The sequence below is a fragment of the Fusarium tjaetaba genome (assembly GCF_013396195.1).
Source record: "Fusarium tjaetaba strain NRRL 66243 chromosome Unknown NRRL66243_c0000213, whole genome shotgun sequence".
NCBI classification, from domain to species: domain Eukaryota; kingdom Fungi; phylum Ascomycota; class Sordariomycetes; order Hypocreales; family Nectriaceae; genus Fusarium; species Fusarium tjaetaba.
Window position 1 is genome coordinate 30,720 of NW_023501409.1, and position 25,225 is coordinate 55,944.

Here is a 25,225-nt window from a genome sequence, read left to right on the forward strand (position 1 = left end):
GTGAACACAGATATATATATTATTGTGCCACTGCTCAATCCCGCATCTCGCATTGTTTTGAGGCTGCAGTCTTAGCTAGTGCCCGTGTCTTCGCACTCGGATCCATGCGAGTGGGTTCCCAAAAGGGGATTAGCGCATCACCGACGAAAGCTTGACTTTGGGATCAACCAAGATCGAATGCGATACGATGCGATAAAAACGGGATTGACTCAGCCTCGGAAGCCGTTTCGTCTCCGAAATAATCATAAAATTAGAATAGTTATTGGTAAACTGTACGATTCCTCCAATATTTCATGAGACGCCAGTCCATCTCCTCTCTCAGTTCGGGGATTGCCTAGGTACCCCACTGCTTCTGCACAATAACACTGGCAATGCGAACATTAGCGATGCATCTGATCACCAACGCAATGACAATACCGAGAAAAAGGATAATAGCACTCGGAGGAATGAAGGTATTACGCACTCGATTATCGCACTCGCAAAACGACACGTACGTTCAGGGGATTTTGTCCTAGCGCCGATTGATTCCGCAGCCATCAACGGCTAGCGATCGAGAAAAATGTGATTGGCTCGCATTTCGAGGGCCACTTCGCATTCGGGAGACCATCAGCCCTATGACGACACCATTCAGCAGGGCTTAGGGGGAGCATTGCAGGGTAAGCGGGAAGTCAAACTCGCATGCGGGAGAACTACGCATCATATGTTACCCCGAGCAAGCAAGCCATTATTCCCGCGGGCATTTGTCATTGAGGTGAACGAGATAGAACGCGATGTTGTTGCAGGGGCTCATCTTATGGCACTGGGGCAAACCAGTTGCCGCTACCCGAGTCTGAACCACGACACAGCATGAACAGCCAGACTCCCTGAACAACATAACAAGATATCCCCGTCGACAAGTTGGCACGCGACTGGTGGTTCGTCTGATAAATGCTCTTGATGTGAAATGAATTCTATCGTGAGGCCATAGGCCGTGTCTATAAAGTCATAATCTATCAATTTCCCTCCGTAAACATGCATACGCCCATGAGACCGCAGTTCTATAGCTCCCCTGTTCATTGCTTCCCCTTCCTCTGATACCACTTGGTTTTGAGGAAGTAGATAATGCTGATACCCAGTCCCAGCCCGGCGAAGCCAACAGCCATGTAAAAAGCAGAACGATAACCAATCAACAGCTCGTGCTTCGACTCTCCACCATTTGTAACGTTGACCTCCACCGTAGCAGCGAATCCAAGACCCAGACTGATACTGTAGTTCACAATCGTGCTGACCAAGCTTGCTGCAATACCTTGGTGCTCTCGCTTCACAGAGTTGGAGAGGATCAGAGTCGCGGCGGGGAACGACATGTCCATACCGAAGGTCATGATGACAAGGCCGAAGAAAGACTGGTACCAGTAAGACTGCTCCACAGGCGCAGTCATCATCAAAATAGTACCAGTCGTGAATGCTGTGAGCGCGAGGAGCATGACTAAAGCAGGGTGCGAGACATGCAGAAGCCACGCAGTGATCAGTGAGGCGCAGGCCCCAGAGATAGCAACCGGGCTCATCCAAGCACTCGTAAGAAGAGGTGAGGCGCCGCGGAGCATCTGGAAGAACTGCCAAGTGTAGTACACCCAAATACCAAAGGTAGCCCAGCCGCAGACGATGCAACCGAGAATGTAGGCGACGTCGCTAGTTAGAGCGTCAAAAGGAATGAGAGGATGCGATGCGACGCGTAATTCGACGTAGAAGAAGACAGGAACAAGTAGCACTCCAACAATGAGAAGGACAAAAACCCAAGGCTTGTCCCAGCCGTCGATGGGGGCTTGGTTCCAGGCAAAGTTGAAGAGGACCAGGGCAGTGATACCAGTGAACGCGCCGAGAAGATCGAGCTGACCAAGGATGTCTCCCCAGCTCATATCCGCAGACGAAAGTTTGTGAGGAGGATCAGGGATGATAAAGTACGCCATTAGCGCAATGAACGCCAGCCCAAGCGCGAAAGAATAGTAAGTCCAAGGCCACCAAGAAGGATCCCCATGAACAAAAAGCCCAGCAAACAACGCGCCAAAAACACATCCACCAGGTGCACAAGCTCCAAACAGCGCAAACGCAACAGCCTTTCGCCCACCAGGCTTGTACGAAGCGCCCAAGATAGCCAGACCATTCGGCATCACCAGCGCAGGCCCAATACCCTGAAAAACCCGCGCAAAGATGAATAGAACATGATTAGAGTAGCTCGCCAGTCCGCAGATCATAGACCAAACAGCGAACCAGACAAAACCAATGAGGAAGAGGCGCTTGTAGCCAAAGATGTCGCCGAGGCGGCCGGAGAAGAGGATGAATGTTCCGACGGTGAGGGAGAATCCGGCGATTAGCCAGCTGAGCTCCGCGGGATTAGTGAGGTTGAATGAGTCGCCGATTATGTGGATGATGTTGAGGCAGTTTCCCAGCGCGGCTTGCGTCATGAACTGCGCCATACAAATGATGGCCACGAAGAGGATCTCATGTGGGAGCGAGAACGTCTCGGCTATTGAGATGTTGGACTTTGTTCTTGAGATGGCTTCCTCGTCGGGCCCTGTGAGCGTGTTGTTATCCGACGGCGCGTCCCTCTCGGGATCAGGCATAAAGCCTTGCTCTACCCAAATTAGCCTCCACCCCAACACAAGCAGCGCAGTAACTCACCTTTCTCTGTTTCCATCATCATTTTGGATAATGCTCAGAGTCTGAACTGTCCAGAACATCGTTATCAAGGGATGACGAGCGTTGTATATAAAAAGCGGCGAGCAAGTCCGAAAGATTGTGTATATCCGAAGATCCGTACTTCCGAGCCAATGAAGCTGCAACCATCGCTGTCAGATCTCCACTACAGCATTTTCACCATTATTAATGCAGATTCCAGATCCGAGATGGGAGATTATCGCGATTAGCGTCGGAAATGTGACATTTTGTATATCCGATTTTGGCAAAGCTGAGGAATCGGGTTTTTGAGTTTTAGTTTATCGGTGGAGATGCTACGTCAGGCGGGATGGTAACTGACCAATGCTACGGTGATGCAGGTGATGGACAGGGATGAATACGACTGCAATGATGGTGATCGTGAACATTGTTACTAATGGACTGTGATGGATAGTGTTTCAAGCGGGAATGAATTACTCCGCTCTTATCAGATGCTGGTGTTTTACACCATCAGCTGCGGATGTTCTCGGTCTCCGAGGGACGGACTTGACATAAGGCTCGGTAGAAACAACAGGCTACCTACATGTGATCAACGCTCATTGTCGCTGTCAATTGAGAGAACAGAATGGAACGGATAGTTGTCCCTTTCTGCCGGTCTGAGTTGTCAGGCAGAACCACCAGTCGTTGATAGTCGAGAGCCGCCAGACCGGTGAGTAACGCGGCAGATCAAACTCCCAAGTCCTATTGGTTGTAGAGAGGGCGTTACCTGTGATCTTGAGAAAGGAGGTACATTTTGCTTGATTTAAAGTTTAAAGCGCCGCAAGTAATTCGCGGCGTGGAGGTTTGTCACGTTGTGGCATAAACTCATTTCACCTACAACACTCAACGCATCACCATTTCGCTGTAAATGGGTAAAAGGCTGTTTTAGACTTTTGGCATTGAGTCACTAGCCATGCCTCTCACCAAAATCCAAGGTTTTTCATGAACTCTAAAGGGGGTGCTTTTCACTTATGTTTCGCTCACCTTCTTGAAGAATCTTCTGTAGACTCGAGACTCATCTCTTGTCAAGCCAACCATTATCCTATCAGACGAAACTACCAACTCTCCAAAGCTTGAACACCTTACCAACATGGCCTACTTTTTTCATCAATTCCCAAGACTGCCCTTTGAGCTTCGGATGCAAATCTGGGACGCAGCATGTCTCTCCTACATCTTCTACAATCGTCACAAAGCTAGGATGCACTACATTGACGTCGAGCCTAGCTCTGACAGCAATACGCTCTTGGCATATCACAGGTCCACGGTCGATGTTGCCGAAGGAGATGACAAATCGGGCTGCTTGGTACACGCGCTATGGACAGCCTGCTCTGAATCGCCGGAGGCTGTATCAAAATACTGGCGTAACCAACCCTATGGAAATCTGTCCCTTCCCCCTGCGAGGCTCCGCATGCGCGAGCATGAAGGGGTTTGGGATGCTCCTGTTTGTCCGACTAAAGATATCTTTTGTATCAAAGCGAAGAGCTGGAAATGGAAAGCTCTTGGCGGAAATGATAAGCTATGGAGGGTAGCCATCCCACACTTGAGCCCTACAGGACCCCAAAATGTGGACATCAAGAGAATCGCGTTCGAATTCGACCCTACCTGGAATATAGATCTTCCAAGAAACTACTCGGATCTAGCATCAGAGGACTCTACCAGAGCATACTTTTCACGTTTTTTCTATAAAGCGTTCTTCAAGTATGCTACTGAGCCCGAGGTTTACCTTGTTGAAAAGTCTGGCCAATGGACAGCCTGCCTTCCCCAGGATCACTTTACTGGATACTCGTTTTGTAAAGATTATAACAGACTTTATGCCCTAGCTCAGCCGTACTACAGATGCTTTCTGTGTAAAGATTGGCACGAATCCGATGGAGCTTTTGCAAATGTTAGAAGCTTCATAGACAAGATTGAGCAGCTTTGCGAAGTCTGCGAACCAGACCGTCCCAATGCCAAGAACGACCACTTCGTTGACTGGGAATATGTAAGGCCAGACTATAAATTCAGCGATTGCATCCGATATCTCGCTCGTCTGGACAAGCGAATTAAGCATTGTGTGGGCCCGCATGTTAACACACCTTTTCCGTTGGTACGATCTACTTGGGACGGTATGTGGGACCCGGTGATCGAGTAGAAGGAGAGAATGCAAGGGCCAACCTAGATACTGGGAGCTTTGACAACTTGGGCTTTGCTTGGCCTTGAGAGGCACTCGGTCTCATGTGAGGATTATCTCCCTTAGCCCTGCGCCTATCGCTCCATGCTTGCGAGGCTGTGAGCTTATTCCGACAGATAGAACTTGGTCAGACAGAAATACTGTCCTTTCCACGATTGTAACTCCTAACCAAAGCTTTCCTTAAAGTTGCAAATAGCAAGAGACATTAAGAAAGCCGCGTGTCTAGTGAGCTTGAAATATAATGTGAACAAAACTACTAAATTGTGCACTCTGACCCACGAACGAACTATACTGTTAATGCAAGCACCACTTCTCTTTTGGAGACTATGCCATCGCTGTCAAAGAAGAATCGGCCCTCCATTGCGTACATTTGAGATTTAGCTTCCAAGTTTCGTTTGCCACAAGAGAACGGTACCCATAGAATTGAGAGACGAAAGCTATTTTTCAGAACCCTAAAGCTTCAAGAGCTGTAGACCTTTAATGCTGCGGAAGTTTATAAAGTTGCAACGCAAACTTCCACTCGAGAAACTCAAAATGCCAACCATTCGCTGTCAAACAAAGTTTATTATGGGCTTTCGGCCATGAGTCACGATAAAATTTTCCGTTGTCTATAAGAGAGCTCCATTTCTCTTCCCTTACTCTCCCACTTCTCAATACTACGCAGCCTTGCCTGAACTCCGGGAAACACCCTCTTGTCACTTCCGCCGCCTTCCTACTACAAACAGATACGGAATCTTCCACCCACGGACAACTGGTCAAAATGGCGGCATCTTCATTCCATCCATTCCCGAGGCTACCAACTGAGCTTCGGCTCCAGATTTGGACTGCAGCTTGTCTTTGTCACCATCCATCTGATTATAGAATACACTATATTGATGTTGAACCCACCTCTACCGAAGGCACACTCTCTCCTTCTTACGAATTCACGGCGCGTCTTGCAGAGGGAGACAACGACTCCGCCTGCTTGATGAATGGGGGACTATGGAAAGCCTGCAAAGAGTCGCGGGACGTCATGATACAACATTCAAGGATCGACGACCATGATTGCGCAAAAATCGATATCCTTGGAAATACAGAGGACTGGTATTTGCCTGTGTGTGCGGGGCATGATATCTTTTGCATCAAGTCAAAGAGCTTTAATACTCCTGAGGACCATGATGAGGCTTGGCAAATACAAATCCCAGGCCTGAGCCCTAAAGGATCGCAAATGATGGATATCGACAACATTGCATTTGAGTTTGACGAATCTTGGAACAGAGACATGCCGAAAAGTTACTATGGTCTCATGTGGGAGAAGTCTACCCGGGGATTTCTCTCCTGTCTTCTTTACAACAAATCACGCCATGGAATGACAACGCCTAACATTTGGATCATTTTGAAGACATTTGACCACCATAAGGGTTCCCGTACCGCATGGCATCATTACGATACAGAATATGTCCAGATCATCCCGCAGTTTCCAAGTCGTCTCTGTCTCGGGACACGTGATTTCGATGGAGTCCTTGAAAACGCCAAAACGTTTATAAGTACTCTCGATGATCTTTACAAGGCCAACGAAAATGGGCATGGCAATTTTCACTGGTGTCCGTGTCAAGACTACGATGAGTTTGAAATATCCAAAAATGTCGTATTTCTTGCTTCTCGACGTCGACACATGCAAAACGACTTTTCTACAGACAGGGCTGGTTGAGGATGAGGAGGATTCTAACATGGGGTTCTGGATACTGTGGCGGAGGCAACGATGGAGCTCGATTATGAACACCTTTAGATAGAAATGGGGATCCTCTCACCTTCTTGAAAGTTGGCCATGCATGAGATTAAGCTTCTCCTTTTGATGTTACCTTTTTCATGTTGTTAAATAGCTTCGACGACTTAAAACTAAGATTCATATTGCCTCTGTTTTGGTAAAATGCTTACAGAATGCGAGTGCCAGAACCTTATTATCCGTTGATGTTACCATGACACCGCTTGCAAAGAAGAATCTGAGCCTATTACGTCGGATTTCAAAGTCGGATGATTATTGTTCTGCGCTTGGGTATCTGCTCTATCTCATAACCTCTGGCGCACTACTACCATAGAGTACATAATACTCCGTTCGACTTTCCGGCCAAATACAAATACGCTGTTCTCGTTGCTCACTGGAGTGAGACCCAAATACGTGACATTCTCTGATATCCATGTTCCTGGTGCTGAGGATCCATTCACTAATCTCTCTCGTCACTGTTGTCACCCCCATCATTCTCATCGCTGCTTGGGTCCTCACTTTCGTCCTCACTATCGTCCCCATTTCCATTGCTACTCTCAACACCGTCGTCAATACACCCCGGCAGCTGATTCTTTCGTCGAACGAGAAGTCTGAGTGACAGAGACATAGGGCTCGAGTCGTAGAAGTAATGTTTCTTGTCAGCAAGTTGTTGAAGGGCATCAATGAAATTGGATACAGCACCCAGAGCGCCATCAACCACGTTGCTGCGAGTTTGATCCCAGTCGATCTCGACATATTCGTCTTGAAGGTCGCGCCACACAGCAGAATACTTCTCGCGAGATCGGGCAATCCAACGGACGTTGTCGTCGATGAGCCAAAGGGATGGAAAATCATTAACCGCGGGTACTTGGTAAAAGAGGGACGTCGCTACTCGGCTTCGCACAGAGTCTTCACGACCCATCAGATCGTCCCAGCTAGAAGGAAAGTTGTCGTTCCAACTGCGGTCGAACTTGAAAGCAATGTTCCAATATCCAACAACTGTGAACTGCTTGGTCCCAAGGAAGGGGGCCAACAGCATCATTTTGAGAGAGCTCCCGGGGAGGGCCTCCAGATTGGAGGCATCGATGCAAAAGATGTCACTCCACGGCTTCACCAGCGGGCACCATTTCTCGTTATTGTTCCAAGGAACAATAGCAGAGGGGAAATCTTTGTAGTACCATGCACGCTGGTCTCTTCGGAGGGGCTGCTGTCGACATGCAAGCCATTCCTTGAAATTCAGATGCTCCAAGACCACTTCGCGGGATTCTTTGCAGGCCAACCAAAGACCTGCGTCCCAGAGATAGGCTGACTTGTTGAGGGGGTTGACGGGAGATAGCGAATTGCCGGTTTTCCCCCATGGGCACTCCAGGGCTCTCATAGCGACATACCGACTGCCTTCATAGCCGTAATCGTGACCTTCGAGGTTCGGGTCATCGATAACCGGATGGACAAAATCTTCACTCCAGGAGCCGTAGGTATCCACGGCATCCACGGTGACGTAGTGAAGTCCACCCTCAAAATCCGAGCAAGGCAGACAGGCATACTTCCAAATCTTGATTCGTAGCTCTGGCGGGAGTCGTGAGAATTGGGGAGATGTCGGATATGTTGCTGGAGTTGAGGTACTCCAGAGATACTGGTTTGCAGCAATTCCAAGCGAATCTTGAGCCATAGTAACTACTGTATGTTAGACATGTTATGTCATGATAATAGCTTAGCATACCTAGACGCCACTATAAGCCAAGATCAAATACTGCTATACAAAACTTCGAGGACGACAACGAGAAAAAGTGAAATGGGAGGTGAAGTGTGAATTTGAAGAGTGAAGAAGAGAGAATATTTAGACGCGAAGGTCAGGTCTTTGTGAACATCAACATGTGGCCCATCATTGCTAGTGAATCGACCAGTCCACCTCGCAGTGGAAACATCAGTGCCAGTGCCAGTGGAAACGGAATCGAGGGACAGTAACACAAGATGCACATTCGCAAAACATCCCAGCCAATCATCTCATAGAACCGCCAACTCACCGTGACCATGGCTGCTACAGCCAATGGCCTGAGAACAGCATGTCAAGGGGCATGCAGGACGGATTAGCCAGTTTTATGACGAAATGCCTTGCGATGCTTCATGTTCAACCTGAGATATCCGTTTTTCGACGTGGCTCAACATCCCGAGTCCGAACTGTCACCATCGGTTTCTGCCGTGGAAGTTAGGGGCATGCCATACCAGGCTCTGTTGGTTTGTAATCCGGTTAACAAAGATGGTCACTTTCCTGGATTCAAAGGAATCTTGATGAACCTTGCTTCAACTTTATCCCAAGATAAAGTTCACAGACATGTATAAACGTATGGCTTATAAGTAACTACAGTCCATTGGAGTCTCTTTGAGCTTTAGCCGAAAGTTACTTATTTCTTTGCCTATAAAGGTTCCCATCTCCCCCCCTTATCTGACTTAACCCAAGACTCCGCGGGGAATTTAAACTCCAGAAATGTCTACTTTTCACTTCTTTAACAAATTGCCCGCCGAACTGAGGCTTCTAATTTGGAAGGCTGCTTGTCTTCCATCCACATCACACGACCGCGGTATTCAGTATATCGACGTCCACAAAGATCAAGTGATGCCCTTGAGTTGCAACTGGTCTCCAGATCCCAGTCTTGTAAGGTCAAGTCAACAGCTCAACACGTCCGCCTGCCTGATAGATGGAGGCCTTTGGAGGGCCTGCAAGGAGTCGAGAGAAGTTGTACGAAAACACTCACACCACAAAAACTGGCTCAGGATGGGCCGACACTTGAATGCCCATTGGCTAAACTGGGAATATGGTGCGTACTGGTCTGGTGGAGAAGACGCAGTGCGCCCTGCGATTGTCACGATCAGAGAAGATGACGAAAGATGGCACATGATGGTATATCCAACTCGGGACATCTTTACTATCAGGACAGCCAATTGGCGGTCTATATATCGAGATCCTTATACTCCCCGGGCATATATACCAACTAATGTTTTCGGAACTTTTGTACAACGTTTTATCAAGAATATTGCCATCGAGTATGATCCTTTATGGTCCCTTGATTTCCCATTCACCTTGGACCGCCTAAGCAGAGAAAACTCTTCTCGGGGATTCCTAGCAAAACTACTTATCGACCGCGCCTCTAACAGACACCAAGATGGCCCTGACAACATTTGGCTCATCGACAAAGAGGCTCGGTGGACTAGATACCCCTCCAAGTTGATACCTGACATCGAGGAACTGCAAGAGGTTCCAACCCCCAGGCAAGATATTACTACGGTATATCGAGATTGTCATGCGGACTATATCGAGATTTCTTGGGACCATTCTACCGCCAGACGCGCTGATGATTACCCAAGTTCGAAGGATTTCATCACAAAGCTTGGTATGCAATTCGATTCTAGGTTACTTTATATCTGCTGGCACGTCATACATCCGAACAGCATTGGCCCCAATTACCAGTTTAACGCCAGGGAAGCCTATAAACGCTTTGCCGTTGAACGTGCGGTTAGGCTTCTTGTTCGCGCAGACAATGAAGTAAAGCCTAATACAACAAGCTGCAAGACAAAATGCCACGATATTGGTTGGTGTATATGTAGTGAGGATTAGGGCAAGTGATGGGAAGAGTTAGGTTCGAGTTCAAGACATCAAGGAGCTATGGAGCATGGATATTTGCCAGTAAACGAATTGATATCACAGTTCGGGCTTAGCCTTTGGGTTTCTCATCCTCATCTCGAATCCATTCCATAAAGCCGGGATGCCCAGAAGATCCATCGGGGTGTCCAGAAGTATATTAAGGAGGATAGGTAGACTTCAGGGACAAATCCCTCCTGTTTTCCCATATGCAGCTACACTAGGTCGCCAGAATTCCAAGTCCTAATAGCATCCCCGTCCCTATTTGTGCCAGTAGGTATCATATCTTCTGTCTCATCCGCATCCACGCGGTGTTCCATGTTTATGTGTCTCGAACGACTTCTAGAGCGGTATGAATCCAGTCAAGAAATACTGTACCACAGGAGGTCAATACCTGCGGCGTATGGAAGAGGAGGTGCACAAACCTCAGTTTAGTCAGTCCAGTGTTACTGAAATATAGCCCCTCGCGATCGAAAGTAGTCGATTGGTGATTAAGGTCACTTCCATCCGTCCGTCTCATGGATTCTGACTTCTTAATCTTGTCGGGGTACGATTGGGGGGTCGGAGTCGCATCGGAACGGAACGGTTCGGCCGAGACTGGGTCGACTGGTCAGACAAGAGATTCTCCGGGCCAAGGGTTGCGACTAAAGAGCACTAGGTAAATGGTTGATAAGTATTTTGTAACACTGATCAACTTTGGTGGCATCGGTCGTGACCTCCTCCCCTTTGGGTTACGTCTCCCAAATTATTTGAGATCTATCGGGCCAGCGTGAATGTAATGCGAGCCCAGTTTCATCGCCATTCCGTCATCGACCCAAGTTTAGTCGTCCCCTGAGAAAGACTCGGCAACACTGGCTCAATGCTCGCTCAGTTGAAGCTGGACACTGACTCAACACTGGCCCAACGCTCAGTCGAAGTTGGACAAGGGGCATTCCTTTTCTCATTAGCCGTGTTCAATAACGTTCTCTATCCCTGTTACGCCTAGTCACGCCCCTGAGCAGGACTGGCCACGACTCAGCAGACTTCGCCAAAGGCTAAAGATTGCTGGACGATTGCTGTACCTCCCTGTCACAATACGTGGCTCAGTTGCACCCTTGGGTCGAACTGGCCGTGACTTGTAAACTCTGAAGAAACTCTTCGAAGATGTATGACTTTGGCAATAGGCTTTCGGAATTGGCGGTACGCATTCTGTCGCCGTGTGTTTAACTTAGCACACTGTCCAGACGATTGGAGGAAGCTTGCATGAGGGTGGCCTTGGTCTTTGATACTTTGTTCAGGGGAGTGGTCTCCAGTCTTGACCTGGCGGCCTTTCCAGACGAGGATGTAAAGTGCATATTATACAGCTCGGACCCTGAGGGTGGTGCTGAGCTTATCTCAACCCAAGCATCACTGAAGAGAATCGTGAGGAACTGAGCACTTCGTGTCATATTCTGGAAGGGCGTATTCTGTAAACCTTGGACGTCTGGGAGTAGATGTCTCTGTCGATTGGTGTTCACCCGTTCTTCCTTTCTTGTTCTCTTCCCATAAATAGAGTGTTCGGGTGCTGAACATGTAACCTGTTGGACGTTCGACTCCGTCAAAGCTCTCTGAACTCGAAGCCTTCCAACCCCTGGACTGGTCTTTGTTCGGCTTGCTGATGGAAGCTTGGTATCTTGGCAGGAGTCGGCGGTGGCATTCGCAATGGGTGGTGCAACATAGCGCTCGGATCTCGATCCAGCTTCAAAAGAGTCGCTGTGTTTCGACTGGGCTGACGTTGGAACGGTACATGGATGGACATTCGATGTCGGCGGCAGCAGGTGTGCTGTTTTTCGACGGGATGGGCAAACGAGAAGATGAGGGGGGAGAAGTGAAGGGCTGGATATATGCTTGTGCTTTTGGCGCTCAGGTGATTGGTTCGGGGAGGGAGTAGACGATGCGCTTGGATTAGTGAGCACTTTTGATGGCTGTTGGCGATGATCGAGCGGACGAGATGGAGAAGAAATGATGAAGTCTCGCTTGTACGAGTCTGTAGAAGCGGAGGACGATGACGCAAGCAATAACGCAGGGGAAGGGGGTCATGATCTTGGATGGGAAGAGCCCAACACGTGATATGGCTTTTGGGGGGCGGTTGCCTTCTCTCAGCACCTTAAGCAAGCTGAACCAACCCACCAGGGTCTTTAGTGCCCTGCGCTACCGCAAGCCAACTACCAACTCCATGACCTTGCCTTGTCGCCATTGCTTGCGTTATCAACCGTCTAGGACCTACTGCAATCACTCTGAACGACCGACATAAGCCTCTTGGACCGGTCTCGAACTTCGTGCGCTAGGTATTGAGCCCAAGCCCGTCACCGGACCGCTGAGCGCTTCGACGTTCTATGCATCAGCCAATTGTCTGCCTTGTAGAATCGCCCCCATGGACTTCACAACAGAAATTTCACAAGAAAACACCATCGACCAGTCCTTTGCTCCATTCTTTCAAGTGAAAGATAGTTCGAAGAAGGTGCCAGGCGAATTACAACCTCAGATGTTCGAGGTGGAAGAGTCTCACAAGCGCTCAAGTTCATCATTGTCCCAGCACTATGTCGACCAGTGGCAGGTGGCTCTTACGTTCTCTCATCAGAGACAAGTCTGAACACGAGATGTTATGAGTCTTCGACCAACCGAGAAAGTTCAAGGCGAGTCTTGGAGTCAGTTTCTCGTGTGTTGTCTACTGATCTCAGCAACGACCAATGGAATGCCTTACGTCGCGTGGCGTTCAACATAATCTCGTTATTGAAAACTGAACAACCTGTTTGCACCAAGAGCTGTACAGAGCTTGGCTCCAGTGTTCGCTGCAATTAACCACGTGAGTCTCGCTAATCCTCAACGGTCTCTTTGTTCAGCCAAACCCACTGAATATGATTATGGCGAACATCCGAACAGATTTCGGAACACGATCGAGTTATCAAGCAAGCTTTCTGGCCCAAGTCCTGCTCTCTTGCCAACTTATATAAGGCCCTTGCGAACCTCCCACAGATCTTTCCGAGCCACCAACATCCATCAACTTACCACGATACCCACACAAACAAACACAAAGAATTACCGAAACATCCTCACTTCGAAATCAACAACCATGTCGCACACTTTCGAGATGCACGGAAAGTCTCTCCTTCACTTCCTCCCCGAGCATCTTCTTATTTTATTCTTGAACAAGGCCTCTTTCGAAGGAGCTGATATGGACGAGATCATGAAAGAAGTCATCGGCGCTCGTCCATTGTTCCTTCCAGAACCCCGCGATGAGTCCGAGATCTTGAAAAGCGTTCTTCGCAAAGGGCAATTCCCTTTCACGCTGAAAGGCTACTTCAAATTTGGTTTCCAGCCTTCTTTCCAGTGGATTCCTACGCAGAGTCGAGACCCAAACCGCGGTGAACACTCAGTCATTGCGGGCTTTGCGGGGCGATATAAATCTAAAGAGGATACCAAAGACGGTCTGAATAACTTGAAGTTGTTCTTACATCAGACACTTCACGCTGTCGGGGCTTCTTCAGCTTCTGACCCGTCTCCACGACCTCCTATCGACCACTTGGTCGAATGGATCAAATGGACCGCAGATTCACTGTTTGCCGACGAATTCCGAGATGGCATCTGTGACATGATTGGGATACTGTGCAAGAATGGCTGTGTAATTGATCTTTATCAGGATCGGTTTGGGGCCCAAGGTCATCCAGAGACAGTACCCGACAACGCAGTCGAGCTTGCAATGCAATCCTACTGCCCCACCTCTCTCCTTGAGAACTTTCTCATGTACCGCCCAGTTAACGAAGGGCCTCTGACCGCTAGGAGCAAGCTCTGGAGACGTTTCGGTTCTGATCTGCCTCGAGGAACACACAGCGCTGTGTCAAACATGGAGTGGATCGTCGCCGGTATTCACACCCAGTTCTACGGCCGAAAGTTTGGTCCTTTCATTGGTTATGGTGAGAGACTCAAAGGCCTCGACTATCCCGAAGGCATTGCTGAAGTCCACAAGATCAAGGCGTATCTGCTTTCGAACGACTACTGTACCGATGAGATCGAAAGAGAAGCCCTGAACAATCTTGCCGAGGCGGTCACCAATATCCAAGAGATGCTGCCATTCACTGGTGGTCTTCATCACAGTGAGGAGAGCGAGAATGAAGGTTTGTTCAGACTCTACAGTGCTGTGTCATGCCTCGCTTCCGACTCTTACCAAAAAGAATGTGAGGAGCTGACTGAAGAGTTTGGCCCACGACGCCATCAATTCATCATCAACAACCGGTTTGACCCTCGAGTTGAGTGGATGAAGTATACGGCTGACGTCAAAATTCCCGAGTTGCAGAGTGCACCTGGAAAGAAGTTCTGTGATGAGGCCGTCGAGATCTGGCGACGACTGATCATTGAGCGTGGCGACAACCGTCGTTGGTGGGAGATTACTGAGCAGGGCAAGTGGTTCGTTCCTATTGAAGAGGTCAAGTCTGCTCTCAGAGCCGCGAATCCATCTGCTGCAGATGCCATGGGCTTGTAAGTGTTTTCGCTTTGCATTGTTTCGAGTTGGGGAAGAGGTTAGCTTTGGTGTTTCCACGTAGCCCCATGGCTGACGCTGGGCGCTTTGTACTTGGGAGTCTGGAGTTTATTGAGAACCAAATCTAGTTGAATAAAAAGGTAAGTACATGAATCCATTTTCCAATCGTACCATTGTGAGGGAAATAAGATAGTGACCGTGATACTAACATTGCAACAACCAGGATGTGAACCCCGCACGACAAGCGCCGATCCCACTCAAAGTTGGGGAACCTTGATCATGTCCTTCCTGATTGAGTATACGGAACCGACGCTTATCAGGCGGTCATGTTTCTCCATGATTGTTGAGCGAATCTCGGTGCGGTTCTACAATTGAAGTCCGGATCCTTCTTGTCACGTTGACTCGTTATAAAAGATCGATAGCGAGGCTTCTTCACCTTTTCCCTCCTCCAAGGTTCTCTGCGGTCAAGCCAATCATAAATCATGAGGTCCTCATTGTGTCAGGTGGCAACAGCTAGCATCCTTTTGGCTTCAGGCGTTAATTCTCTCGCCGTCGCGCATCCTCACTCTTTGCGCAGCGACACGCCTGATGAGTCCCCTCTCAAGATTCCTGGACTGCCTCTGCCGAACGCGACAAAGTCTTACTGGCAGGACCCTCCTCACCGCATCGCCAACCTCCGCACCACCAAGGACTTGCCGACGGAGAAGACCTTTGACTATGTCATCATTGGTTCGGGTATCTCAGGTGCCGCCACAGCACACAAGCTGTTGGATCGCGACTCAAGCCTGTCAATTCTGATGATTGAAGCGCGAACTGCAGCTTCAGGCGCGACGGGTCGCAATGGGGGTCATTGCAAGCCTGGTGACTACAATGGTGTGAAGGCGTGGGTCGAGACATACGGCGAGGACGATGCTCTTCGAATCGCCAACATGGAGCAGGATTGTGTCAACGACGTGCGCGATTTTGTCCGCTCACACAACGTTTCAAGCGATTTCACCGATGTCGAGACCGCAAGTCTGTACTGGACTGATGATTCGTTCAAGACAGCCGTCGAGTCAATTGAGTTTCAGCATGATCTTGAGAAGCGACGACCTAATGACGTTCCCAAGAACAAGAGGACTATCTGGAAGGGCCAGGATGCTCGCGACTACTGGGGATGGCCTGAGATCGTGGGAGCTGTGACCTTCAAAGCCCATACTCAGAACCCATACCATACCGTCTGCGGGATGCTTGAGTACAGCCTCGAAAAGGGTCTCAATCTACAGACAAACACCATGGCGCTTAGTCTCAACCAGCTCGGCAAGAAGACCAAGGCTGGAGCAAGATGGGAAGTCAAGACGAACCGAGGAACCGTCAAGAGCAAGCAGGTCGTCCTCGCTACCAACGGCTTCACTCCTGCTCTTCACCCTGGTATCGCAAGCACCAACTTCACCATGCCTGTCCGCAACCAAGTCTCTGCCGTGACACCTTCCGCCAACACGACCGATAACAAAGTCTTCAGACGAAGCAATAGCGTTCCTGATCTTCACAGCGGTAACGTCTACATCGCCGCTCAGCCCCCAGGTGCCAAAAACGCAGGCAGTGTTGTAATCGGCGGCTCAACTCAAATGTCTCCCACGCGCGAACGATACATCACCGACGATACAGCCATCAACGAGCAAATCGCCTACGTCCTCCATGGCGCAGCGCGCACTGTATACGGGTATGAGAACTGGGGCGGTTCAACGAAGGTTATTCAGGACTGGACGGGTATCGTGTGTGAGACGCCGGATGGGTTCCCTCTTGTCGGCGAGGTTCCGGCTGAAGATGGACTGTGGGCTATTGTTTGTATGAACGGACACGGAATGGCGTGGGCTTATAGGAGTGCTGAGGCGCTGGTTGACATGATGACTGAGGGCAAGACGCCGAAGTGGTTTCCTGAGCAGTTCAAGGCGCAGCGAGCGTGGGAGGTACAGAGCAACGACGAGTTATGAAGTATTTAGTAAAAATTACAGATTCAAGAGTCACTTTCACTTGTTTTCCAACAAAGATGGGCGAACTAAGTTTGCAACCTCACCAAGTGCCATAGTGAGAAAGGCCTGTCTCGTGATTACATAATGCGCTTCTTATCATCACGAACCCCAATCTCCAGCCCCTCATCTTCATCTTCATCTTCGTCTTCAATTTCAACTTCACGCTCCAATCGCTCCCGTTTTAACTATGGCGCCACCCGAATTAACGATCAACCCGCCTTTACTAAACTCGGCAACCCCATGGGCCACCGACATCAACGATCTTCTGGCAATCGCTTTATCCCCATCGACAGGCGCTATCACAACCCGCACATCGCTTATCAATGGCTTCGGTCATCAGCATGAGCAGCACCAATATCTCTTCTTCAACCCCGGGACTGTGACCCCAGATCAAGGCACTTCGTCCAACCAGATCCCGCCAAACGGCCACACCGAAATTGCTTCAGCGAGTCTGAATAACTTGGGCTACAGTCCCATCACCCTCGATGGGTACCTCGGCTTCTTATCAGAGATTGCTCGTCGCCTTCCTGGGCTGCGAAAGACTTTCATCGTTAGTGTTACAGGCTCGCCTGGGGATATCAAAGAGAGCTATGTTCGTATCGAGGCTGCGTCGAAGGCCCTTCCTTTCCCTCTGGCCATGGAGGTCAACTTAAGCTGTCCAAACATCCCAGGCGCTCCACCGCCTGCGTACGGCGGTACTGCTCTCAAGAAATATCTCGATCTGCTGCCGAAGAATCCTTCTTTGCCTGTTGGTATCAAGACGCCGCCTTACACTCACCATGGACAGTTTGCAACCTTAATTGAGACATTGATTCCAACTGCATCGTCCCTCAGTTTCATCACCGCCACCAACACTCTCGGGTCCTGTCTCATTCTTGAAAACGACAAGTTAGAACCCCAATTGCCTGGTACTGGTGTTGGTGGCATGGCCGGTCCGCCACTTCATCCGCTTGCACTAGGTAACGTGTCAACGTTGAGAAAGATGCTCGACCAAGTCCCGGAACTGAGTCATATAAAGATCATCGGGGTCGGTGGAGTACGTGACGGGGACGGTTATCGAAGGATGAGGAGCGTTGGGGCTTATGCCGTGGCAGTGGGGACAGGTTTGGGGAAGCAAGGACCAGGGGTGTTTGAGAGGATTGAGAGGGATTTGAAGGGGGAGTGGAGAGTGAGTTCTTTGAGGGAGAAGCTGTGAGTGGCTAACCCGTAAAGGGTAGTGCCTGATACTCAGTAACTTTAAGAGACTTGGAAGAGACTGTTCATGTTCACGAGACGCGGCTGGCCATTGTTTAAACTCTATCAACGCTTGCATTTAACATCTATAAATCATCTATAACTAAATCTAAACATATACCATCCATGTGCCCTCTAAGAAGAGTTGGAGTTATCGGCACAAGACCAAGCAGCAGAACCGCCGCTCACGTTATAGGAGTCGATAATACCCTTGATGGAACCATAAGTACCACCAACCATGAGGAAGGTACCAAGGACGATAACAAAGATACACCAGCCGACCATCATGGTCCACTTGGTAGTGCGCTGAGACTTGTCCTTGCCCTCAGCCCAGTGGTCGTAGAGCCAGAGGCAGCCAAAGAGCTGCATGCACTGCAGGGTTCCGAGAAGGGCGCCGACGAGGGAGACGAGACCGCCGAAGACGGGGATGCCGGAGGCGATGACGTAGGCGATGATGGCCATGCCGAAGGTGCAGCTGAGCCAGACGGCCCAGTGGGTGAAGCTGTTGGCGGTGAGGTGCTTAGAGCCTCGGAGGAGGCGAACGAAGGCATATTTGGCGGGAACCTTCCAGTTGTCAGTATCAATTGTCATTTCACAGTGAAGTTATTGAACTTACGTGAGTGTAGAGTGTAGCAGAGACAATGAGACCAGGGAGAGCCAGACCGTAGCTGACCTTCTTGATGGTCTTTCCAGCAGATCCGAGAGCGGGGGAAGCGACGTAGGTACCGCAGTAGTAGTAGACAACGATGCCGACAACAATGTAAACAACAGTGACGACGCTCTGGCAAAGGATCAAAGCCTTCTTGTAGTGCTTAGGCTCTCGCATCTCAGCAGCGATAGGGAAGAAGACGGGAGTTCCACAGTAGGCAAAGATGAAAGCAGCGATGGCAGACATGGCCTCAGCGAAGGTAGGAGTGTTGAAGAGCTTGTAGTCGGACTTCCAGACACCATCCTTGGGGGCAAGGTCGGGGCGGTCTTGAACACCAACGGCGATGGTGACAACGAAGACTGTAATTTGTTAGGGATGTTTCTATCTGAGTTGATAATGAGACTTACTGGATGTGACGAGGGTGACGAGACCAACCCAAGCAAGCCAACTGACTTTATCAAGAGTTCGAATCGAAGCGGTAACGAAGGCAACAATACAAGCAACAGCCACAAAGACAGCAGTGCAAGTACCATGCATACTCAAACTGTTCAAAGCGATCGAAATACCAAGCATAGCAGATCCCGCAATGCAAATCGTAAGAAGCGAGTACGAGATACCGTAAAACTCCCTTCCAAAGCGTCCAAACACAAGACCAGCTGCGTCATCGATGCCGTAGACCTCGGGATGTCGCTGCTTGAACCGTCCGACGATGTAGTCTGACCAGGTTGTGATGACGGCGATGCACAGCATGCAGATGATGCCGGGGATGAGACCGAGGGCGTCGAAGGAGGCGGGGATTGACAGGACGCCGAGACCGATTTGGGACTTCATCATCAGAACTGAGGTTCCGAGCCAACCAACCTGCTCTCGTTAGCTGTGTCTTCTGGTGTTGTTGTGTGTACTGGGGTGACGTACGTTTCGGTAGTTGGGACCATCCTCGGTGATTGTTCCAAAGACAGCATCGTTGGTGACGCCGGGTTCTTCACCGTGATGCTTGGTAGGCTCAGGGGCATGATTCTCCGAATCGTAATGGCTCATGATTGCAGTTCTTCCCTTTCACAAGCTTGAACACAAAAGATGGATAGACAAAGAGAGAAGGGGAACCCGAGTCTGGGGCACGCTTATATATCTGGAGCCCATCTCATCTGGGGTATTTGGTTCCCACCCAACTACGTAAAAGGGTTTCGTTGGAACATTTGATCTGCTCTACCCCAAACTGACTCGCATCTCCGTTTATGGATCCCAGTGGATAACGTAAGAGATAGGGGAGTGAGTTCTTTTGATTCACGGACGAGGGCCCCATGGGGGCAGAGTATGCTGAGCGGGCCGAGTTTGTAGCTTATCTCGAACGGGTCAATCATTGACTTCTTCTCTCTTTCAGCCGAGAAATACCGTCCCTCGTCAAATTTTTCTGCAGAGTTTGTCCACACTTTTCCCCTTTTGTCAGGGCGCACTAGACAGAGTCAGGTTAGCGGTTCCGCTTCTCCAATTCAGCTCGCGGCTATTCTCGCTCCAACTTCACGACTCCAACTAAACAAGCACCTTTCACAATCTCGTTGAACCGAAGACAAGGACTGTTTGTTCCTGGGGTGAAATCTCGGGGCCCCGGGTGGCAAGGGATGTTTTTTGTACGTAACAGACAGAGGAGGAAACATGGTCATGGTATGATGGCAGTGTAAGGTGACTTCTTCCCCAAGTTTTTGAGGGAGAGAGTGAGTTGCTCAGTGCGGAGAAGGCACAGGTTACTCCAAGTTTTTGACGCCACATCCGCTACTACTTCTGCTGCTGCTTGCTTGGCTCGGCTTGACATGGGAGATTGTGCAGGCAGATTTCGGCACTTGACGCCGTCTCCACTTGAGGCTGCGGTCGGCCCGAGACTCGTTCGCAGAGTCCAGTTCTTACGGCCGCAGAAAAAGGGATCATCATCATCATCATGATAATCAGTATCGCTACCAACAAGAATCACAACATTATCTCTCCTCCCTGGTCAGTGAGTAAACCTCAGTTCATGTTTATCTGGCCATCCTTGAGCAAGCCCATAAAAGCTATGAACACCCATCATCACCACATGTTTCTGCCCATCCCCCTACCAGTGGAGTCACGCCTCAACGCACGCACTTCTAGACCCAACGGCGTTTGTACGTAAAAGAAACCACTTGATACATAATAACGTTGACCACATGTTTTCTTGGCGATTGTCAATGATAAACAGCGCCCCATGGGGAATATGGAGTTGGTCTCCATTGCGACACGTCGTGACGGCACAAGATCTTCAGATCACTCTACGTCTCTTGGATCTTGATGAAGCTTGAATCGTGAAACTGACAAGAATAAAAATGTGGCTAGACCAAGCACAGGTTAAGCTTGTATTAGAAGCGAACTAAAATGATCGCCCCTTAAACCCAGATTTATTGCCTCACCAGACCAAAACGACCTACCCAACACAGAAAAGTCTGCTGCAGAAAAATAAAATGTCCCGTATTCTCCGTCGCATCATGTCGGGCTTACCGAGCCTGCAACCTCGGGTCCGCAGCCACACACCTGTCGAGTTTTTTTTCCTTCCAGAAATTTTCTCAAGCGGCGCTAGATAGTCTTCTAGAACAACTTTGCTTTTGTTATTGGTTCGGGAAAAGCCCGCCGTCGTGGCAGGGCGCGCTACATGCAAGGGCGCGCTCTGATGACGATGTCGGACGTGACGTGACGCTACCCTAGAGGAGAAGAGACACGTGGAATTGATCAGCAGTGACTGTTTCTGCTGTTCACATGGCTGTTGGTTGCATTCGTGATTGAGACTGAGTTCTGCTTGGAGAAGGATCGGCAGAGCTCATTTCTCTTGGAATGCTAAGCCTTGAACACCGAGCAACACGAAGGATCAGAACGGGTTAACGGAGATAAACGCCCAAATTACCCATCCAATTGCATGCCCAGACCATAAGGTTGATCCAGCTCTTGGCCGTTCTCAAACAGGAAATTACGCATCTTGTCCAGTCGTATACAGCGCAAAGGCCAACACGTGTTATTTGCAGTAATAAATCCCTCGAAGCATTGGTAATCATATAAATTAATTCAGGATCTAGACTCTTGTTGGTAGTTTTTATGTCCATGTCGATAGATATGCTAACAAAATGGGCCGATTTCTCTTCTCCACTCACTCCGCGACCCAGAAATGTCGACGCTCCTTTTCTCCATGAAGGACAAGGATATGGGCGGTTGTTATCAATCGTCTAGAATCTGACCTGAAACAATGCTATCAGTGGTTATTTCCGATTGCAGACACATGTTAGACTGGTTGCTTCACCAGCTTCACAAGCGCGGTTGGTCATCCGGCATATCAACTTTTGGCAAGAATGAGCATGAAAGGATTGCAGTGGATGTTTCATGATATGATCGCGTTGCCCAACTCGTTTCAACTGCAAGGCTGGTGAGATGCACGTTATGAGCTTAGTGCATGGCGATGCTTCTTCAGAGTCGTGGATTGATGGTCTTCTCGGGTATCTCGGACCCCGTACCGAAGATTGGGAAAAGGGACAGAGAAATATGGAGACTGGAAATGCGTGCTTCGGGTCCATTGACGGTCCGCGACGACAATGTCGATCAACGAGGGACGGCCAAGTGATTTCGGAATGGTTGTCCTACCCTGAAGTTGCATTGTGAATACCATCGTGGGCTGAGTAACAATCATGTTGGTGGTCTGCGTGCTGTTGAGGAATTGGTATAGAAACTGATCGAAATGCGAGAAAATTGGATGTCACGCGTAATGAATCAACGGTCTTTAGCAAAATCGGGGATCACTATGACGTCAAGTCAGTTCAACGCTAAACTTGTCACTGTCTCCAGCATCTCGAACAACGTGACTACGCAACAGCAACCTCAGCTCGATATTCAAAAGTTCCCCAACTTCTAGAAATCTACAAAATGAGCGATCTCAAAAAACCAGAAGTAAAGCCTGTACCAAAAGACCACCGATGGATCCTCTTTGTCTCAGGCCCGACTGCATCCGGCAAAACATCAGTCGCTAAATTCATAGCAGAGAAGCTCAATCTCAAATTCGTCGAAGGCGATGATGTCTGTACCCTCTCATCTTATATATGAACTACCTAACAGCATCACAGTTCCACCCAAAAACCAACATCGAGAAAATGAGCCACGGCCAACCCCTCACAGACCAAGACCGCTACGGCTGGCTGCAAGCTCTCCACGAACACGCAACGCACCATCCTATCGGTCCAGGAACAGAACACCTCGTCGTTACCTGCTCAGCACTCAAGCGCCAATACCGCGATATGCTACGTGAAGGATCTGACAAGGCTGGTGATTTGCGCGTTCACTTTTTACATCTTGATGCGCCAGAGGAAGTGCTCACGAAGCGTGCTGCGGAGAGGAAGGGGCATTTTGCGGGACCGGCGCTTGTGCATAGTCAGTTTGAGGTATTGGAGAGGCCGACGGAGGATGAGAATGATGTTTTGATCGTTAGTGTTGATCAGTCGGTTGAGGATGTTCAGAGGGAGGCGTTGGAGAGGGTGAAGGAGCTTTTGGATGATGATCCTGAGTAGTCGGATCACGGAGGCAATAGTCTGAGAGGGTTGAATACATGCTGGATTGCAACTTGCAGCAGGAATCTCAACAATATGACCTGGGAGCACCTATAGCTTCTGGAGTATTGAGCCTTGCATTTGTAAACTCTCCCAAGGGTCCGAGACAACACTGCTGCACAAGACAATACAGACCGTCCCACCTGACATTCTACAAATTAGGAATAATAAACGAGGTGACAACAAGCTTTCGAACTGTCTGCCAAATGGATGCATATTGGCAAGATCCTATCAAAAGTTGGATTGCTGTTCGAGTCTCACAACCTCAACCTGCAACACCTCACCTCAGTTCCAACCGCCACTTCCCCAAGGCAGTAACCAGAGCAAATACTTCATCATACACTAAAAAAATACTTCAATCCATCTTGATATCATACCGGGCCTGGTGCACCCATCACTAGGCGCCAGAAACAAAGGGCGGTTGGTCATGTCGTTTGGCGATGGCTGCACCACGCGCGATACGATATAAAGGCGGATTGAAGTTTAGCAAAAAATTACATACAACAGCGGGGATTCACTGGTCGTCACCGACCCAACTACTAATCCGCCGGTTAGTGGCTTGACTATGGGAGAGCAGACGGGATCCCGTATTTTCCACTACCTATGGTCGTATGTGATAGTTGTGCTGTAGTGCTAGCTTATATACTAGAGCGGAACAGATGCCCTGCGCTGTCGCGCTTCTCCAACTTCCGCCGTTTGTTGACAGAACCGAAGTCGCCAAAGCAAAGCTTGTACCTCTGACGTTCTTTGTTGTTTGCTGTATAAGCTTTTACGCTAGAATCAGAAGTAAAATAATTAATTGTATAGCAGAGAACAACCTACTATTGAAAGGATGCCATGAAGCACTTGAGTTGGTAACTGCATCTCAACAGCATGAACGAGATAGTTGCAAGCGAGTTGGTGCGTGCAGTGCAGGGAGATCAGTGGAACCGCGCGCTGTGGTACGCTAGAAACTCTCAGGGATTGGCTTTGCGCCTAAAACCTGCACCAATTAGAACACAGGTTTCGTGGTCTAACGGTTATGACTGCGGATTCTGATTCCGCCAGCGAGGGTTCGACTCCCTCCGAGACCTTTCTTTTGCTCTGCTGGATAATCCTCCTTTTTGTTTCTGCGATCTCTTTTTGATAAAATAGCCAGCCAGATCAACTCGACTTTTTGGATCTGGTGTGTGACCTGGAGTATTTAAAAGACTAACTATAATTTAGCATACTTGCTATTCCTAACCATTAACGTTAATGAATGCAGGGACAAGGATAACTAGATATCAGTTCTGGAGAGGATAATTTATCTATATAGATATCTTGGATTTAAGCTAGCGAGAGTCTGTGGTAATTTCAGAAGATCCGGACTCCAGGTGATCGAGAAGGACAAGAGAAGCAGTAACACGATAGGGGATTAAGACAAGTTCTAGCATTAATTACTTAAAGCACTTTAATAGTCTGCACTAATGGTCGTGGAATACGGATATGGGGAGACAGTGGGCTCAATCAGCCATGTTAAAACCTCCAAGACGAAAACCCATCGACGAGTTGAGAAGGCTTGCTTCACACACTCTCGACTTTTCATATACAGCAACGCAGGGTGGCTGCTCATTGATCATCATCAGATTGGGAATTATTACCAACAGACCCTGTTTGCTTCGCTTTTTTGCTCGTTCTTGGAGAACATTGTTACTGTTGGGAGGCACCAACAGAGAACAAAGCCTCGCCGTCCCTCTTTATTGCAGTCGAGACTTATGGCTGACACGTTGAATCAGCACGGAGAACTTAGTTCTACTTTCATCGATTTAGCTCTTGTACCTTCGAAAGCTGGGATAATTGCTTCAAATCTAGACTTATTGTCTCAGAAATGAGGTCCGAGATAAGAAGGACAGAAGCAATCGCGGATGTTCTCTCCCTTTCGAATCTCAACCGTACGAATAGATCTGAAAAGTCTAAGAAATGATAAAAGGGATCTAACTGAAGATATCGCCAGTAGTTGCGGCGACCACTATTCAAATGT

The 25,225-nt window shown here is 49.0% G+C and overlaps 9 protein-coding genes across 9 annotated transcripts; 6 read left to right on the forward strand and 3 right to left on the reverse strand.

The window, feature by feature from the left end:
* Nucleotides 1–1,052: 1,052 nt before the first annotated feature.
* On the reverse strand, nucleotides 1,053–2,680 carry FTJAE_9403 (aminotriazole resistance; the record flags this gene model as incomplete). Its single annotated transcript, XM_037356322.1, has 2 exons — nucleotides 1,053–2,611; nucleotides 2,659–2,680. The coding sequence occupies 2 exons, from the start codon at nucleotides 2,678–2,680 to the stop codon at nucleotides 1,053–1,055; spliced, it is 1,581 nt and encodes a 526-aa protein (XP_037203509.1).
* A 1,101-nt stretch (nucleotides 2,681–3,781) lies between these two features.
* On the forward strand, nucleotides 3,782–4,822 carry FTJAE_9404 (uncharacterized protein; the record flags this gene model as incomplete). Its single annotated transcript, XM_037356323.1, has 1 exon — nucleotides 3,782–4,822. One exon carries the CDS (start codon nucleotides 3,782–3,784, stop codon nucleotides 4,820–4,822), a length of 1,041 nt encoding a protein of 346 aa, XP_037203510.1.
* A 799-nt stretch (nucleotides 4,823–5,621) lies between these two features.
* On the forward strand, nucleotides 5,622–6,551 carry FTJAE_9405 (tetracycline resistance protein s; the record flags this gene model as incomplete). Its single annotated transcript, XM_037356324.1, has 1 exon — nucleotides 5,622–6,551. The coding sequence occupies one exon, from the start codon at nucleotides 5,622–5,624 to the stop codon at nucleotides 6,549–6,551; it is 930 nt and encodes a 309-aa protein (XP_037203511.1).
* A 514-nt stretch (nucleotides 6,552–7,065) lies between these two features.
* Nucleotides 7,066–8,274, reverse strand: FTJAE_9406 (tetracycline resistance; the record flags this gene model as incomplete). Its single annotated transcript, XM_037356325.1, has 1 exon — nucleotides 7,066–8,274. One exon carries the CDS (start codon nucleotides 8,272–8,274, stop codon nucleotides 7,066–7,068), a length of 1,209 nt encoding a protein of 402 aa, XP_037203512.1.
* Nucleotides 8,275–13,333: 5,059 nt separating this feature from the next.
* FTJAE_9407 (uncharacterized protein) lies at nucleotides 13,334–14,740 on the forward strand (the record flags this gene model as incomplete). Its single annotated transcript, XM_037356326.1, has 1 exon — nucleotides 13,334–14,740. One exon carries the CDS (start codon nucleotides 13,334–13,336, stop codon nucleotides 14,738–14,740), a length of 1,407 nt encoding a protein of 468 aa, XP_037203513.1.
* A 479-nt stretch (nucleotides 14,741–15,219) lies between these two features.
* FTJAE_9408 (oxidoreductase ordL) lies at nucleotides 15,220–16,710 on the forward strand (the record flags this gene model as incomplete). The annotated part of the gene is made up of 1 exon (XM_037356327.1): nucleotides 15,220–16,710. One exon carries the CDS (start codon nucleotides 15,220–15,222, stop codon nucleotides 16,708–16,710), a length of 1,491 nt encoding a protein of 496 aa, XP_037203514.1.
* Nucleotides 16,711–16,936: 226 nt separating this feature from the next.
* Nucleotides 16,937–17,944, forward strand: FTJAE_9409 (dihydroorotate dehydrogenase (fumarate); the record flags this gene model as incomplete). The annotated part of the gene is made up of 1 exon (XM_037356328.1): nucleotides 16,937–17,944. The coding sequence occupies one exon, from the start codon at nucleotides 16,937–16,939 to the stop codon at nucleotides 17,942–17,944; it is 1,008 nt and encodes a 335-aa protein (XP_037203515.1).
* A 173-nt stretch (nucleotides 17,945–18,117) lies between these two features.
* On the reverse strand, nucleotides 18,118–19,669 carry FTJAE_9410 (neutral amino acid permease; the record flags this gene model as incomplete). The annotated part of the gene is made up of 4 exons (XM_037356330.1): nucleotides 18,118–18,546; nucleotides 18,599–18,990; nucleotides 19,039–19,492; nucleotides 19,547–19,669. 4 exons carry the CDS (start codon nucleotides 19,667–19,669, stop codon nucleotides 18,118–18,120), a joined length of 1,398 nt encoding a protein of 465 aa, XP_037203516.1.
* A 2,877-nt stretch (nucleotides 19,670–22,546) lies between these two features.
* Nucleotides 22,547–23,184, forward strand: FTJAE_9411 (shikimate kinase; the record flags this gene model as incomplete). Its single annotated transcript, XM_037356331.1, has 2 exons — nucleotides 22,547–22,696; nucleotides 22,744–23,184. The coding sequence occupies 2 exons, from the start codon at nucleotides 22,547–22,549 to the stop codon at nucleotides 23,182–23,184; spliced, it is 591 nt and encodes a 196-aa protein (XP_037203517.1).
* Nucleotides 23,185–25,225: the final 2,041 nt, after the last annotated feature.